The 16,009-nt window shown below is 51.2% G+C and overlaps 1 protein-coding gene across 3 annotated transcripts in view; it reads right to left on the minus strand.

The window, feature by feature from the left end:
• Positions 1-9,052, minus strand: part of NR6A1 (nuclear receptor subfamily 6 group A member 1) — a 48,209-nt gene extending 39,157 nt beyond the window's left edge. For 2 of the 3 annotated variants that reach the window (XM_085877892.1, XM_085877891.1), the window contains exons 1-3: positions 8,727-9,032; positions 6,287-6,370; positions 5,638-5,752 (exon numbers count right to left, since the gene is read on the minus strand). In XM_085877892.1, the coding sequence (XP_085734018.1) occupies positions 5,638-5,752; positions 6,287-6,370; positions 8,727-8,883 (356 nt within the window). In that variant the 5' untranslated portion in view covers positions 8,884-9,032. Of the gene's footprint in view, positions 1-5,637; positions 5,753-6,286; positions 6,371-8,726 lie in introns of all 3 variants that reach the window. The other variant, XM_085877893.1, reaches the window with a different exon arrangement.
• Positions 9,053-16,009: the final 6,957 nt, after the last annotated feature.

Here is a 16,009-nt window from a genome sequence, read left to right on the forward strand (position 1 = left end):
AGGAACTTTATGCAGCAAAGAAAAAGAAAGCCATCCAGCCCACTCTCCACGCATTTTTCAAGCCAAAAGATGCAGCACCAACTACATCCACCATCCAGAATGCTCCTACAACCAGCTGCCAAGAGACCGTTCCCGCTGGTGAAGAAAGACCGTTCCCGCTGGTGAAGCACAGTGTCAAGTGAAGAGGGGGACGATTCTGCCACTCCGCAAGTGTGACTTGTCCACCGCAATTAGTCTGGTAGGCAGATGGCCTTCCCATGCACCCCTGGAATATTTAATGCCACCTATTTTTTTAAATGCACAAAGGTGTCAGAAACAAAATTTAAGATGTTCCCATTTCGAAATATTGTCCCATGGGGTTTTTATGGTGGCCATCTTGGATTTAATTCCATATCGGTGACAAATTTATAACTTTTGAACTATATATCATAAAAACGTGTGTGACCCCACTTTTCTATGCAGTTTTCACACGATAAAACGTTTCGGAGCATCATTTCTAGGATTGAACAATTTATTAACACCCGGCGCTCCATTACTGCTCCACCTAGCGGTCGTGCTCGTCACTGACGCCCGGCTCCACAACAATATATCCGCTGAACGATCCCTCCTTGAGAGTTGGCACGACGTTTCCCGCTTGGCTACGGTGCCGGCGAAGTGTCTGCGCCGATCCAGAGAATGGGTGAGACCATCAGGCGTGAGGGAGGGTGAGAAGTGGGGCCAGTAGCGAGTGGGTGGAGAAGGCAGAGTCAGCACGCGATTGAAGGGATTCCAGAGATAGAAAGGTGGAGATCGAGAGCGAGTGGGCGGATTGGTCGGTGCATGCAGAGATCGATCCAAGACCAGACAAAGAGGATGAGGACGACGACGACGGCTTCGCGATCCATCCTTTATAGGCCCTGCAGTGCAGGGCGGTGTGCTGTCCCGAGGTGATTTGTCGTCACCCGAAATGGGCACTCCCCTTGGGCCCTGGTCACTGCACGGCCGAGTTGCCATGGCCGGTAGCGGCCTCATTGGTGCATCCGGCGAGGCATCGCCAAGCTGTGGAATTGTCTCGCTCCGAACCATGTGATATGAATCGCCTTGCACCGAAGTCCCGGGCCGTGCTCTGGCGACTCGCCGAAGGCCGCGCCGGTCCCGCTTACCCGCTCGGGTACCCCTGGCATGCTGCGGTTGGCGCTGATCAATGCGCTTGTCCTGTCTGTATGCCATACGGCTTGAGCGATCCGGGTCGTACAGCATGCCTCTACTTGGTGGCGGCTATATCGAGGCGGAGGTGCGAGAAGACCCCCGCTGTCCGCGGGAGATATTGGTGGCCACGGTGGCGAGCGAAGATCGACAGTAAGACGCCATTGTGAACCAGCGCGCAGACCCGAACAAAGATGTGTGCCATGCACGTCCCGTATAATGCGATGGTAAGATGCCATTGTAATCAGAGCGCAGACTCGAATGAAGAGGTGCGCTATGCGTGCCCCGCACAGTGCAATGGTAATTATCATGGGGCTGCGCGCGGGTCTGCTATCGTGCATGTGGTTATTTATCATAGTGGTGATCCTCACAAGCGGTTGCCTGAGAGCGGTGCTGGCCCCAATCTGTGTCATGGATTGAAGGAAAGGATTGGATATAATTAGGGTTGAAAAGAGGGTGCCACACGTCCTGCACAGCGCTGGGATTTGATGCATGGTTCTACTATTACCATCGACACCATATCTTGCAGCAGCGAGTTTTTGCATCGAGTGGTTGATGCTTCTTTTGGTCTCCGTGAGGCCGCATTCTTATCGTGGAGGATGTTGCTGTGGTTTTCACAGGCGGCCGTCTGGGTGCGGCGCCTGCTTGGATTTATTTCAGGAATAAGAGGAAAAGAGTTGAAATGAAGGAAGAGATATAATCAGACCTAACTATGACACACACACACACACACACACACACACACACACACACACACACACACACACACACACACACACACACACACACACACACACACACACACACACACACACACACACACACACACTTCATCCTGTTTGACCCATTAGACATGAGGGAAAGGTCTAACTGCATGTATATTGTTACCAATTTTGAATTCGATTGCAGACAACATACAGCTTCCTTTAGTCAGCTATGTCGATAAGTGCTTGTTCCCCAGATAGCTCACCTTCCATTGTTTAAATATTCAGAAATCGATGAGATGCGCTGCGGATCGATTTAATAGTTAGGGAACGAACAATGGAGACGTCCCTCCCCATCTTCTGCGAAGAGGAAGAAGAGCCCTGCCATCCCGTGAGTCATGACGTCAACAACTCCCTCCCACCCGTGGTTGAGCGGGGATGGATCACGAGGGCATGAGTCACGCCGGGCGCGGGGGAGGGGGTGGAGAAGGATAAAGAGGAGATCCTTTCTTTGTTAAGAAGTGGTTGTTCAGCAGGCCGTCGAGTCCTGCTTGGCTTGGGTTAGGAAGGAGGCGTTGTGAAGGCTTTCCTGCTTTGGTTTTCCAGCAGGCCTTCGGGTCCTGCTTGGTTCGAGTGGGTTGGTGGCTCAGGAAGCTTCCGCCTCGGCTTGGCTCGGATGGAGACTTTTTGGAGAGCTGCTTTGTTTGGAAGAGAGTTGAGCCGGTTGCTCGGCTCGAGCTGCTGGTGGTGGTTCTTCTTCTTCTTGGTTCGTGGAGCTCTTTGTTCTCCGTTTGGTTCCCGGCTTGATGCGACTCATCGGCCTCATCTTGGAGGTGGTTCCTCGGGGAAGCGGTGCATCGACGGGAAGGATCGGCACCTCGTCTCACCAGCACGTGTTGAGAAGTGCGGGAGGATTCGCTGGAGCTCGGAGGATCGCGGCTCACGGTGATTGGATCCAGCTTGCTCTCGCTGGAGCCCGAGTCCGAACAACTTGAAGACCACACGAGGTGGAGAGGTTCGAGATAGGTTCTGGGTTTCAGCTCACCTGTCCTCCGAGCTGGAGCCCGTTATTAAAGGCCTCAGCCACCATTTCTTGGGTGTGTGTGTGTGTGCGAACGTGTGTCCATGGGCCCGTCTAATAAGTAGGAAATTGTTAAGTGCTTTGTGTGCTGTAAATGTTTGCATTGCATTTCTTATAGTCGGTATAGTTCTGCTCTTACGTGCTTCCCTAGTTCCCCATTATTATTAATAAATACCCAAATTGTCAAATGTTTTCAGCTCGTCGCGTCGATTCTTTCATTGACTGAGCATTTCGTGTATTGGAAGTTAGAAAGCCGTTGGTTTGCCGTAAAAGGGGGACATTTGGACCGACGGTTCTCGGCGATTAAGCCGCTCGGAATCGTGCACGGGACAGGCTCGCTTAAGCGGCTTTTTCCATACGAGTTCCGTCAAGGGTGGAATACCCCGGTAGTTGGATCAAGTGGGTATTTAGGTAAATTGAAGATTGGCAATCGACCCTACCCCATGTGGTCTGCCCATTGGCGTATTTTGGTTTTTGTACAAGGACCCGTCGACTCGGACTTATCCGGGCGGCGATCTATATTCCGGGCGATCGGTTGGGCCGACTCGACTTGCGGCTCCGTTCAGAGCGGTCGGTTGGCGGCCGACGCAACAGACCGTAACAATATTAATGAAATAACTGTCTGGGGGACCACTGTATGATGGATGCCATTGCCTTAGAGGCACGCGGTTTCTCGAACCACAACAATATGATATATCTACATACATATATATATATATATATATATATATATATATATATATATATATATATGTATATATGTATATATGTATATATGTATATATATATATATATATATATATATATATATATATATATGTATATATGTATATATGTATATATAATGTATGTTTGTATGGATATAGTTATGAATGAAGTTTGTTTGAAGTCACTGTTTTACTTGTTACCTAAACGGTACTTGTGATTTTCACAAATTTGGCATCAATACTTGTGCGAGACTCCAGAGAAAAAAATCATGAAAGGAAATTTTCAGATCAGCGAAGTTTGAAAGTCAATGCGAAAATCGACGAGGGTGGGCCATTCCCCCACCCCAGCCCAGATAGGGTTCATCGTGCTGTGCAGTGTTTAAAAACTTTGATGTGATGCTCCTTTTTCTTTCATTGTTTTTTTTTTACCCACTCATGTCATTCAAATTCAAACTCGTGCGAAGTCGGTGGAACATCGCAAATCCCCATGCTTCCCACCTAAAGCGAAGTTGAAAGTTCACAAAAAGTTCTACCAGGAATGACCCAATATCAAATTTTGAGTTAAAAAGATTTTCCCCATTTTGACCCCATCACCTAAGTTTCCACCTCCTGAGGCATGAACTAGGGGTCAAATAAAAAGAATCGTGACATATTTCATACGCCCCCTCATGTTGATTGCATCTCCATAGTTTCATTTTAAAATGTGCCCGTAATTGCATTTGTTGGCATTTGACCTTTTGACCCCACCCCCAAAGGGCAGGGCCAAAAATGACACTGCTTTTGCACCTTCATCCCATGGGGTGACCGTAACGACTAAGTTTGGTGAATTTCTGCCCAACCATTTCGGAGTAGAAACTGTGACAGATAGATCGACAGATGGAGCCCATTACAATATTCCCCAATTTTTTTTCAAAAAGCTTGGGGATAATTATCATTAATGATCAGACGGTGCTGTAAAACTAAAGGTCTAATCACCCAAAATATGATCTTCGGGTAAAAAAATAACTGAAGAGCAGGATCATCCAATCCACCACCACCCAGTATAACCCCCAATTATTCCCACAGCGTGAGGTTGGCCACAGGAGGTTTTGGCCTGTCCTTGAAGCAATGGCTGGCATTTAACTGACCATTTGACTGGAATTCCAGGCCTACCATTCCACTTCATTCATTTTGTATGCAGCTTGTGGCTGCTGATTGTATCAATGCTGAGAGCATGGCAGTGCGCTGATGCGGTGCCCCCCCCCCCCCCCCCGTCGGCTGGAGCATTAATTTGCAATTTGTTCAGGGTGCCAGCGATAGTTCGCCTACTCGTCATGAACGACACCAGGAGATCTTAAACATCCACCAATAATGCTGGCAGACGGGATTCCTAGTTTAACTTCCATCCAATGGACGGCACGTATATTGATGCCACGTCCTGCGCTCGAGACACCAGGATGACAGCTTAAGCTGGGCCAACATTCAAACCCAGGCTCAGCTCAGAGACAAGTGTGCATACCTCCAGGCCATCCTGCCAGCCCATCATTCCACTAAAGGTGTTGTGAATTTGTAATATGTTTTGGGCCCCGGCAACAACTCGCCTCTTCTTCATGAAAGCCACCGTGGGATATTTTATGCCTAGGAATTAATGCTCGCAAATGGGACACCCAGCAAAACATTCATCCGAAGGATGACACACTTTGTGATTAAGCACCTTGCCACTGAAGCACTTTTCAGATAGTCTATATTCAGGCCGAGAATCAAACCCAGACGACACACCTCAAAAGGAAGTGTGCTACCTTTGCACCAATCAAGTTATAACAAGTCATGAAATAATGTTTAAGTAACGTGAGTAGTCAATTGACTGCAGCTCAATGCCAACGGCCTACATCCTGAAAGATGCTTGAAAGAATCGGTGAATAAATGTGCCATTGTGTCCAAGAGGAGAAGCATGAGAGATATACAGAGGAGATATACATACCTGTATACTCTGCGGTTGCAGATTGAACGTTTGAAAAATCCCTTGCATCCTTCGCAGGAAACGATGCCATAGTGCAAGCCAGTCGCTCGATCACCACAAATCAAACATAGCCTTACTGGAAGAGAGAAGGATCGAGAGGGTTAAGGTAATTGACTATATGCAGACACATTACAAACAGGTGAAAGTTCAACAAAATGAAGATCAAAAGCTGTGTTGAAAAGGTGTGTACAACTACACAAGGGAGCAAGGAATGAGTTTAACAGGGTTTAAGGCATGCTTTGATGTAAAGGGAGGTGAGAGAACGAGCAAGGATAGGAAAAGGGAGTAAGCATGAAAGAGGAATGTTAATTACAGCTGTAAACTCTGCAAACAGTCGACGAGGTTATAGGGTTAACTGTTGCCTGCTCTCACAAGACACAGTGGAGCCATGGGATATAGGGGCATCAGTGATCGATAAGAGGGCAGGGGAGATAAGGGTACATTTCTGCCAAGATACAATATGAGACTCAACACATTCAATGTTAAACCTGAAAAGTAGTCATTTTTAGTCCATAAAGATTTGGTCATTAGTTATCCAGTTGATGTGTTGCTTTGGTTTTGTGGGGGTGGAGGATGTGAAAGTTATGAGAAATAAACAGATAAATCCTACGTGGTGAGCTTGGAGGTTTGTGGTCCTGTGGTTCTGCAGTTGGAGTGAGAGGGGAAGAGAGAGGAGTCAAAGGTGCAGGGAGTGCTGTTGAAAAGAGGAGAGATGGAAGAAATTATTTTAAATACATAAATCATGCACTTTCTAGGATGTGAAATTACATTAAATCAGCATATACGGTGCTACATTTTGTCCGACAAGATCATGCAGAGGTAGCACACTTGCTCCTGAGATGTCTAGTCCAGCTTCAGTTTCTGACCCAATTGTAAACTGTCAGATTGGTGCTTCCCAGTGTTGCATCACAAGCATCTGATGGACGTGACACATTGCCGAGCATCTCTCTGATGGATGCTAGGCTGGATGTCACGTCACATCAGCTTGCATTAGTTGATGGACTTTAATGATCCCACAGTGCCTTTCATGTAGATTCAGGAAAATTTTGGGCAAAATACTCTCACCGGATGCGCGGCACCAGCGATGGCCGGGCGGATGCGCGGCACCAGCGACGGCCGGGCGGATGCGCGGCACCAGCGACGGCCGGGCGGATGCGCGGCACCAGCGACGGCCGGGCGGATGCGCGGCACCAGCGACGGCCGGGCGGATGCGCGGCACCAGCGACGGCCGGGCGGATGCGCGGTACCAGCGACCGCCGGGCGGATGCGCGGCACCAGCGAAGGCCGGGCGGATGCGCGGCACCAGCGACGGGCGGGCGGATGCGCGGCACCAGCGACGGGCGGGCGGATGCGCGGCACCAGCGACGGGCGGGCGGATGCGCGGCACCAGCGACGGGCGGGCGGATGCGCGGCACCAGCGACGGGCGGGCGGATGCGCGGCACCGGCGACGGGCGGGCGGATGCGCGGCACGGGCGACGGCCGGGCGGATGCGCGGCACGGGCGACGGCCAGGCGGATGCGCGGCACGGGCGACGGCCGGGCGGATGCGTGGCACGGGCGACGGCCGGGCGGATGCGCGGCACGGGCGACGGCCGGGCGGATGCGCGGCACTGGCGACGGCCGGGCGGATGCGCGGCACTGGCGACGGCCGGGCGGATGCGCGGCACGAGCGATAGCTTGGTGAGTGGGTGGCACAAGCGACAGCTTGGCAAATGTTCGGCACGAGCGCCGCCCGGCGAATGTGCGGCTCGAGCGATGCTGGGAGAATGGGCCGCATGAGCAGCACGAGTGAATGGGCGGTACGAGTGACAGCCAGATGACTGGGTGGCATGAGCAACTGGGCGATGCGAGCGATAGCTTGGCAAATGGGTGGCCTGAGTGACAGCCAGGCGAACGTGCAGCACTGGAGATGTTGGCAAACAGTAAGCATGAGCAACAACCGGGCCAATGGGCTGCATGCGCAACGGCAGGGGGACCGGGCGACACGAGCATCTGGGCAGAATAACCGACACGGGCAGTGCAAGCAACGCTGGGCAAATGGGTGGCATGAGCAACAGCTGAGCAAATGGGCATCACAAGTGATGCTGGGCAAGTGTGTGGCATGAGCGAAGCAGGGTGAATGGGCGCCACGAGCGACTTGGCAGCGTGGGGTGAACGGGCAGCACAAGAGACAGACTGACAAATGGGTGGCAAAAGTGATAGCCGGATGAATGGATTGCACGAGTAACAGCCAGGTGAATGGGTGGCACAATTGACCTGGGCAAATGTGCGGCACGAGCGATAGTCAATTGAATTGGTGGCATTAGCGACTGGGCGGCACAAGTGAATGGGCGAGCGACATGGGCAAATGGGCGGCACGAGCGCCAGCAGGATGAATGAACAGGATGAGAGACTAGATGGCATGAGTGACTGGGTGGCACGAGCAAAGCGGGTGAATGGGCGGCATGAGTGACTGGTCAGCACGAGCGACATTGGTGAATGGGAAAGCATGAGCAACAACTGATGAATGGGTGGCACCAGCTACAGCCAGGTGAATGGCGGCACAACTGATGCAAGCCAATGGGTGCCACAAGCAACGCCATGGGAATAGGGGCACAAACAATAGCAGGACAAATGGGCGGCACGACGTGTGACGAATGTGTGACGCCAGGCGAATGGGCGGCGCGAACGATGCCTGACGGGCGAATGGACGGCGCGAGCAACACCGGGCGAATGGGCGGCACAAGTGACGCCCTGCGAATGGGTGACGCTGGGTGGATTGGGAGCACGAGCAATGCCAGGCAAATGGGCATAATGAGCTCGGTGAATGGGTGGTATGAATGGGTGGTGAATGGCACGGGTAACTGGACAGCACAAGTGACGTCGGTGAATGGGCGGCATGAGCGATCTGGGCGGCTGGCATTGAAGCAAAAAAAAAAGGACCGAAATGTTTGAGGACGAATGAAGTACTGTACAGACAAAAGACCGATGGCGCACGACAATGCAAAGAATAACGAAACAGATCGAAGCAATCATTCACCGTGCAGATCAAGAAAGAACAGCAAACTGACCGAACGATGCGCCGTCTGTTGTTTGCATAAACTGTGCGTCGGGTTCCATTGCAGGGGAGCTGGCGTTGGAGAAAGAGGGACAACAGGGTGGATTGTGAGAACCGGACGATGCGGGACAGGAGGGAGAAGAAATCGCGGGGATGTGAGGTATATACATGTACAGGTCAATATCACGAACCTCGAGCAACAAATGACCGTGTGGGGCTGAACGCGTTAAAACAAAGGGGGAAAGAGGAACGGAAAGGAAAAGAGTGGGAAGATTGACCGGGAGTGTGAAGGGAGATGGTGAAAGGAGGAGGAGATACAGTGTACGGTTTGAAAGGGGGGAGAGATGGGCAGCTTGAGGGGCTGGGCCTGCAGGACGGGGCGTGCCAAAGAAGAATGAAGTAGAGTGACCTCTCCTTCACTCATTCTCTGGGGCCTTTCGTGGAATCCGTTTCATTTATTTCCTCCTTCTTTCCACTTATTTTATGATTCTCGATCTCTCTGAGTTACATATGTTCCTCTTTCCTCCCCACTACGTTTTCCTTTCTGTTTCCTCCCTCACAACATCCCTCTTGTCCTGTTTCGTTTTGTTGTAGTTGAACGATAGTTACTTCATTCATGCATTTGGTTCGTTTTGCTTGACTCGTGACATTGCTATCCTCTAATGTCAAAACACCGTGCAAGTTGTTTGCAGTCCTGCTCACATTTGAGAGGCTCGTATCTTCAACTTGAACCAGTTCTGGCATTTGGATTTGTTAATTGTCTGAATTTGTTTCTTTTGACCACATATCCCTCCAATACTGACAAAATTGTTTAAAAACTATTTAGATGTCTAAATACAACTTGATTTCACTTTCGACAAAATGTATTCAAACCAACAATCGTTAATGATTGAAAACGTTATCTGGAAATCTCAATTAATGATCCCTGTTTAAATATTGAGAGTTATTTCCGAAATATTGCTCCAACTTCACGTCATGATATTCCTGTATTCACTTGAAAACAAATGCAGTTCCAATTATCACTTTCAGGTGAAACAAAAGTCAGGGTATGACGTCACAGCAACCGGAAAAACAGTTTTTATTTTCACCTTCAACATTTAATGCTCATTAAGGATTGAGCTTGTGCAACTTGAGTGGGAAGGAAATTAATTGACAATGGACAAATCAGCAATTATATATACCATTGCGTGCCCATATGTGCAAAACAAACAAACAAAAAAATATAAATAAAACTTTCAAACCGCGTGCCAGAAACAATAACCACACAGGCAATTCCTTCGCTCTCACGTGCCCGTGTATGTGCGTGCGTGCGTGGCCGTACGTGCAAAAAAAAAAAAAAATTCAAACCGCGGGCCAGAACCGACAACCACACAAGCCGTTCCTTTGCTCTCGCGTTCTCGCGACAACCACACTTCCACACAGAGTTAATTAAAATCCCAATTAAAATCAAGTTTACCTCCATGTCTGCTTGCCATGACATTCGCTGCCATTGACCAATGCCACTCCTACGCCACGGTAACCAAGGCACCGATCGATCCCATCGTAACCGGCACGGCATGTGACGTCATCGTCGGCGCGCCGCGCACCGGCTGACGCGAAGTTGTCCTCACTGTCCGGAAGTTCGCATATCACAGTTACGATTATTCGCAGTTTAGTTTTAATGGCCAATTATTCAATTAGCGCCAACGTATTTTGCCTTTTCGCAATGCCATCGCAAGGAAAAACACAAAGAGAAGAGAAGAGGATAAAAAAATAAAAATAAAATAAAAAAAACGTACCTGCAAAAAAACACTTTCAAACAACCACACAGGCTGTTCCTTCGCTCTCGTAAACGACGACTGGATTGGGGCATTGTGTTTATCTATAAATGCGCATAAGAAATCGAGAAATTATTAGAATACATTAACTCATCACTATCTGGAAGTCCGTAAGTTGTAACCCGAAATGGGGAATGCGGCTGAGGTTCTCTTCCCCATCGGCCACGCCGACGCAGCAACGTGTCTTGTCATTGGTTGGTAAATAAATGGCCATAACTTGGGAAGCACTTGTCCGATTAATATCAAACCTTGAAAAGGCACATCCTTAGGTCCCCAGCAATATACCTGGCAAGTTTCAATTAGATCGGACCAGTGGTTGTCGATAAACAGCGGTCACACACACACATTGCTGGAAATATATATATATATATATATATATATATATATATATATATATATATATATATATATATATATATATATATATATATATATATATATATATATATATATATATATATATTGTTACGGCTGTGGAAATTCGCAAACCACAATCCAGTGCCCGTAGGTGAGATATCTCTAAGTACATGTGTAGTTAGCCCCAAACCCGTTGTTTGGAGGGAATTTATGTGATCCATTCGGGCTGCGACACTTTGAGATAGCCGTTTTTCTGTTCTATCTTTATTTTGAACCAACCACGTCACAACCACCAACCACAACTCCGCTTCACAACAACCACAACCACACCTGCCTCTCAACAACCACGCCATCCTCACTACTCCACCAGCAGCCATCAACATCTCCACGAACATAAAAAGGGGAACAACAATTCCCACCCCGGTTTCTCTGGTAAACAAGAATGACGGTTGAAACTCAACTCCCACCCCGATTTCTCTGGTAAACAAGAATGACGGTTGAAACTCAAGTCCCGCCCCGATTTCTCTGGTAAACAAGAATGACGCTTGGAACTCGGCTCCCGCCCCGGTTTCTCTGATGGAATGTTCCCCCCCACGTGCCGCGAAGGGAGGGGCGGGGTGCCGGGGAGATAAGGGGGCGCACGGAGGCGCCGCTCGGAAGAAGTCACACCAGAGGAAGTCAGGTCAGAGGAGGTCAGGTCAGGGCGGTCGGTGAGAGTGTCAGTATCAGTCGGCGGTTCGTGGTGTTCTGCCCGTCTGGGTCTTGGAGAAGCGGTCCGTAGAGCGACCCGCTCGTTGGAGCTTGCAGTCGGTGGAGAGTCCAGATGTCGCGGAGGGACGCGGACTGGAGGTGCCGCTCTGCCAGCTGTGTCGCGCGGACCTGCGCGTTCGTACAAGGAGCGCCGGAGAGAGCTCGCCCACCATCGCACCGCGAGGGTGCAGGTAAACTGCAACGGTCTCGTGGGACTCTTTCGGTCTGCCAAGTCCCACGCCAGAAAGGCCCATGGGCCCCGTCTGCCCCCTTGTCTTTGAGGGTGGCCTTTTATTTTGTTTTTTTGTATGGATCTTGTGGCGCCATGTCTTGGAAAGTAAAACTGTACAAGTGTTGCCGTGTGTTCGCGTATTCGGTTAGCTCTGCATTGTTGTTTTTGTTTTAAATTGATATATGTGTGCTCTTCGTGTGTCGTGTAAATAAACTGCATTATGTTGAATTGTTCCCTGTTTCGCTGCGTCCTTTCCTTCGTTTGAATCTCCATCTTGCTTCACGTAAAGGGTTTATAGTGGGCTTAATACGCCCGATAATTAATCGGAACCGTCGAGGCCGACGATAACACTGCTCGGTTATCCCGATAGCACGGAACGGACCGCTTAAGCGGCCCGTGTCCGGAGTCGACCTGTGGCGAGGTGCGATCGCCCGGTCTACAATCCGCGTGGGTACTTCGGTAGGTCGAGTTTGGCGAACAACCCTATCCCACGCGGGTGGCCGATTGGCACAATCGTGGTGAGGCCGAAAGGCCCACCCGTGACTAGCTCCCGGCGTTAGTCCGAGAGGGTCACGACAGAATTGTCCGTCCGGTGAGCGACATGCCGCGATTCGAGTCACGTGGCCGATCGCACGCCGGCGGGCGCGAATTCGCAACACTGGTGTCAGAGAGCGGGAAAACAAACTCTCCTGTCTCCAAGCTAAATTCACGGGGAATCGGTCCAGGGGTGAGAGGAGCGACCCCCGATTCCCTCCAAATTACAAGCAGGCCAAATTAATCCCTTACGAGAAATAAGATGGAGTCTTAAGGCGAGCGGGAGCCGGGGGTAGTAGGAATGGATGTAGAATGTGTAGAATCCATGGCCCAGGATGAGAACCCCGAGCAGGAAATGTTGGTTGTGCAGGAACACGAACTCCCCCAACTGAACCCAGAGCCCGAAATAGGTGCGGCGGCGGTGTATGACACCTCCCCTCTCCACCAAAACCCCCCGATCCTCGCCGAATCGGCTCAGCCGAGTGCACTCGACGTGGCCCAGCTATTCGCCATGCTGGCAAAGATGAATGCAAATATAAACAACAAAATGGATACGAATACGCAACAAATGAAAGAAATGAAAACGAAAATGGATACGAATACGCAACAAATGAAAAACGAAATGAAGGCGAATTTGAAGGAAGAAATGAGAGAAATGCGGGGTGAGACGCAGAACATGGGAATGAGCCTAAAAGGAAGCTTGGACGAACTAAAAAACGAAATGAAAAAGGAAGTCGATACGATACGAGCGGAGGTGACCGGGTTAAAAGAGAAAGTAAAAGGAGTGGGGGTCGCAATGGAAGAGAGCAAACAAGAGAGGGAAAACGAAATAAAGACGGTGGTGGGAAAGATAGACAAAGTAGGAAAAGGACTGGGAGAAGTAAAAAAGGGACAAGACCAAATAAAGGAGGAAATCGGGAAGAACACGACGGCGATAGAGGAATTAAAAAGAGAACAAGGGAAAATAAAGGACTGATTGGGAGCTGTGAAGGACGACTGTGAGAAAAGACATCGGGAAATGACAGACAGAGTTGAAAACCTGTGAAAGGAGGTAAAAGCGGAGACAGAAAGGATTAAAGGAGGTGGGGGAGGAATGTAGAAAGAGACATGAGGAGGTAATTAATGAAATGGAGCGGAAAGCCGGAGAAAAGACAGAGGAACTGGGGGAACGGATAGAAAAACACCGGGGCGAGACGGAAGAGCAGTTTAGGACAACGGGGGAGAAAATATCCAAGACAAATAAGGTGGTGACACAGGTACAAGGGGAAGTGGAGCAAATAAGAGAGAAAGTCGGGGAACTATCGTTAGGGACGATAGGGGAGGAATTGAATGAAGTAATCAAGGGGAAAATCGAGGAAATGGAGAGGAGACTGACGGAATGTGTGGAGACCCGGTGTGAGAGGCAGGGTGACCTCCTTCGGGAACAGGGGGAGAGGATATACTCCCTCGAGGCGGATCGTGCCCAGGTGGGGCCGGTGTCACAGGGCGGAGGAGGAGGCTTGCCCGATGCGGGGGTGAGCATGCCAAACATGAGGAGGGTAGAGGCCGCGGGGTCTTTTGGCCTAAGGGGGGTACCCAGTATGACTGTTCCGGTGGGTGTGCAGAGTGCGAGTCCAATGGCTTGGGGAGTAAGCGGGACGACGCAGGGCACGGACAGACACGGACAGGGGTGGTAGAGCCCCCGGGCAAATGGCTCGGACCCTGGTCCCAAATGGCACCGTTGGGACCAGGGAGGTACACCCCTCCAGGAGTCCCTGGGGAACTGGAGGGGGGGACCTCGAAAGGACCGAGGGTGCCGCTACCCCCGTACGATGGCAAGACGGACTTGTTCCAGTTCCAGTGTGTTGCCAGAAACAATGGCTGGAACGAGGTGCAGGGTGTGGCACAACTCACGGCGGCCCTGCGTGGCGCGGCCTTGGAAGTCCTGACCACGGTACCCAGTGAGGGGGTGACCCTGGAGGATCTCCATTCGGCCCTAAAAACCGATTTGGCATGGACCAGCAGAGCGAGCTTGTTAAAGCTCAGCTCAACGGGCGCAAACGACGCTCCCAGGAATCCCTGGGAGAATTGGCACACGACATTCGCCGCTTGGTGGGAATCGCGCACACCAACATGCTGCCGGAGTACTGGGAGGAGATTGCCCTGGACCATTTTCTCAGAGCGATAGGGGGCACCGATGTCGGCGCATTGCTGACCGTATGGCGCCTGGACAACCTCCAGAAGGCAGCTGATACTGCCGCCTGCTGGGAGGCAGCCAGAACGCCATTGGGAGGGGCTGGGCGGCATGCGGTGGCAGTCCGACAGGTGGGCCCTGTGAACGACAGTGCGCTGGAAACCGGGGCGACCCTGGGTGACCAAGCACGAATGGAAAAAAATGGTGCAGGGCATGTTCGACCGCCGGTTCTGGAGACCTGGGGAGAGGCGGTCGGGCCCAGGAAGGGCGGGGGATGGGCCATCAGGGGGTACAATTCGGCATACCGGAGGCAAACACCTTACCAGAGGAGGTGTTATAATTGTGGCGCAAGGGATCACCTGCAGCGGGAGTTCAACGCCCCACGCAGAGAAGAGCCACGGCCCCCCAGACCACCAACTCCGCCCCGGGTCAATAGGGATAGCCAGGCCCAACCATCACCTCCGCACCAGTCCCTGGGAAACTAAGAAGTGCTGAACATGTCGGGCCGTGTTTGGCAGACTCGGACGGAGAAGAACCCTCAGAACTGCGACAGGTCATCAATTGTGGCCAAATTGGCAATGGTAGCTTAACAATTCGGTGCAAAGTTGCCGGTGTAGGGGTAGACGCCATTGTGGACACAGGAGCAAGCGCCACGATCATAAGCCCTGTGATCCTTGATTCGAGTGTAGACGGTTGGGATGAGATCCACCGTCTGCAAAACCATAGTTTGCAGATAGCTACCGGGGCAACGCCCCCCATCATAGGACGTGGTTTCGTGTGGTTTAAATTGGGCACCGTGAAAAGAAGGATAGAGGTTTGGGTGGCGAAGGTGTACGACCCATGTCTAATAGGGTTGGATGTGCGAACGGCCGGTGGTTGTAAGATCGACTTGGGCCGGGGGGGGGGGTCATGCAGTTGGGTGGTGAGGAGTTGCCGTTAGGGGGCGTGAGCACGGATGAGAGGGTGGAGCTGGAGGCTCCTGACTCCGTGGTTATTCCCCTGGGTGCCGAGGTGGTGGTCCCGGCCCGGTGGTGAGCACACCCAACGTGGCAGGGCTCCTGCGGCCTGGTGGAACTACCGGCAGGGCCATTACCCTGGGTTTAGTCGTGGGCCGCACCCTGGTAAGTACTGACGGGCCAATAGTGCCCGTCCGGGTGATAAATGTTAGCACAGAACCACGCACTATCAGGAAGGGCACGAAGGTGGCAGATTGCACCCCAGTAAAAGAGGTCGTAGAGCTGAGGGACGATAACGTCGAGTCGGACCGGCCCCAGAGGGAGTTTCCAGACTTGATTAGGAATTGGCCCGGTCCCATTTGCGAGATGGTAAATCGGAGTAGTGTAGATTTGGAGGATGCCCAGCGGGAGGCCTTATACAAGCTTGCCGACCGACACATGGGGATCTTCTCCTTGTCACCCGAGGATATTGGACGT

This window comes from Eptatretus burgeri, chromosome 4 (genome assembly GCF_056783735.1).
Source record: "Eptatretus burgeri isolate ZD-2024b chromosome 4, Ebu_testis_v1, whole genome shotgun sequence".
In the NCBI taxonomy this organism is placed as follows: domain Eukaryota; kingdom Metazoa; phylum Chordata; class Myxini; order Myxiniformes; family Myxinidae; genus Eptatretus; species Eptatretus burgeri.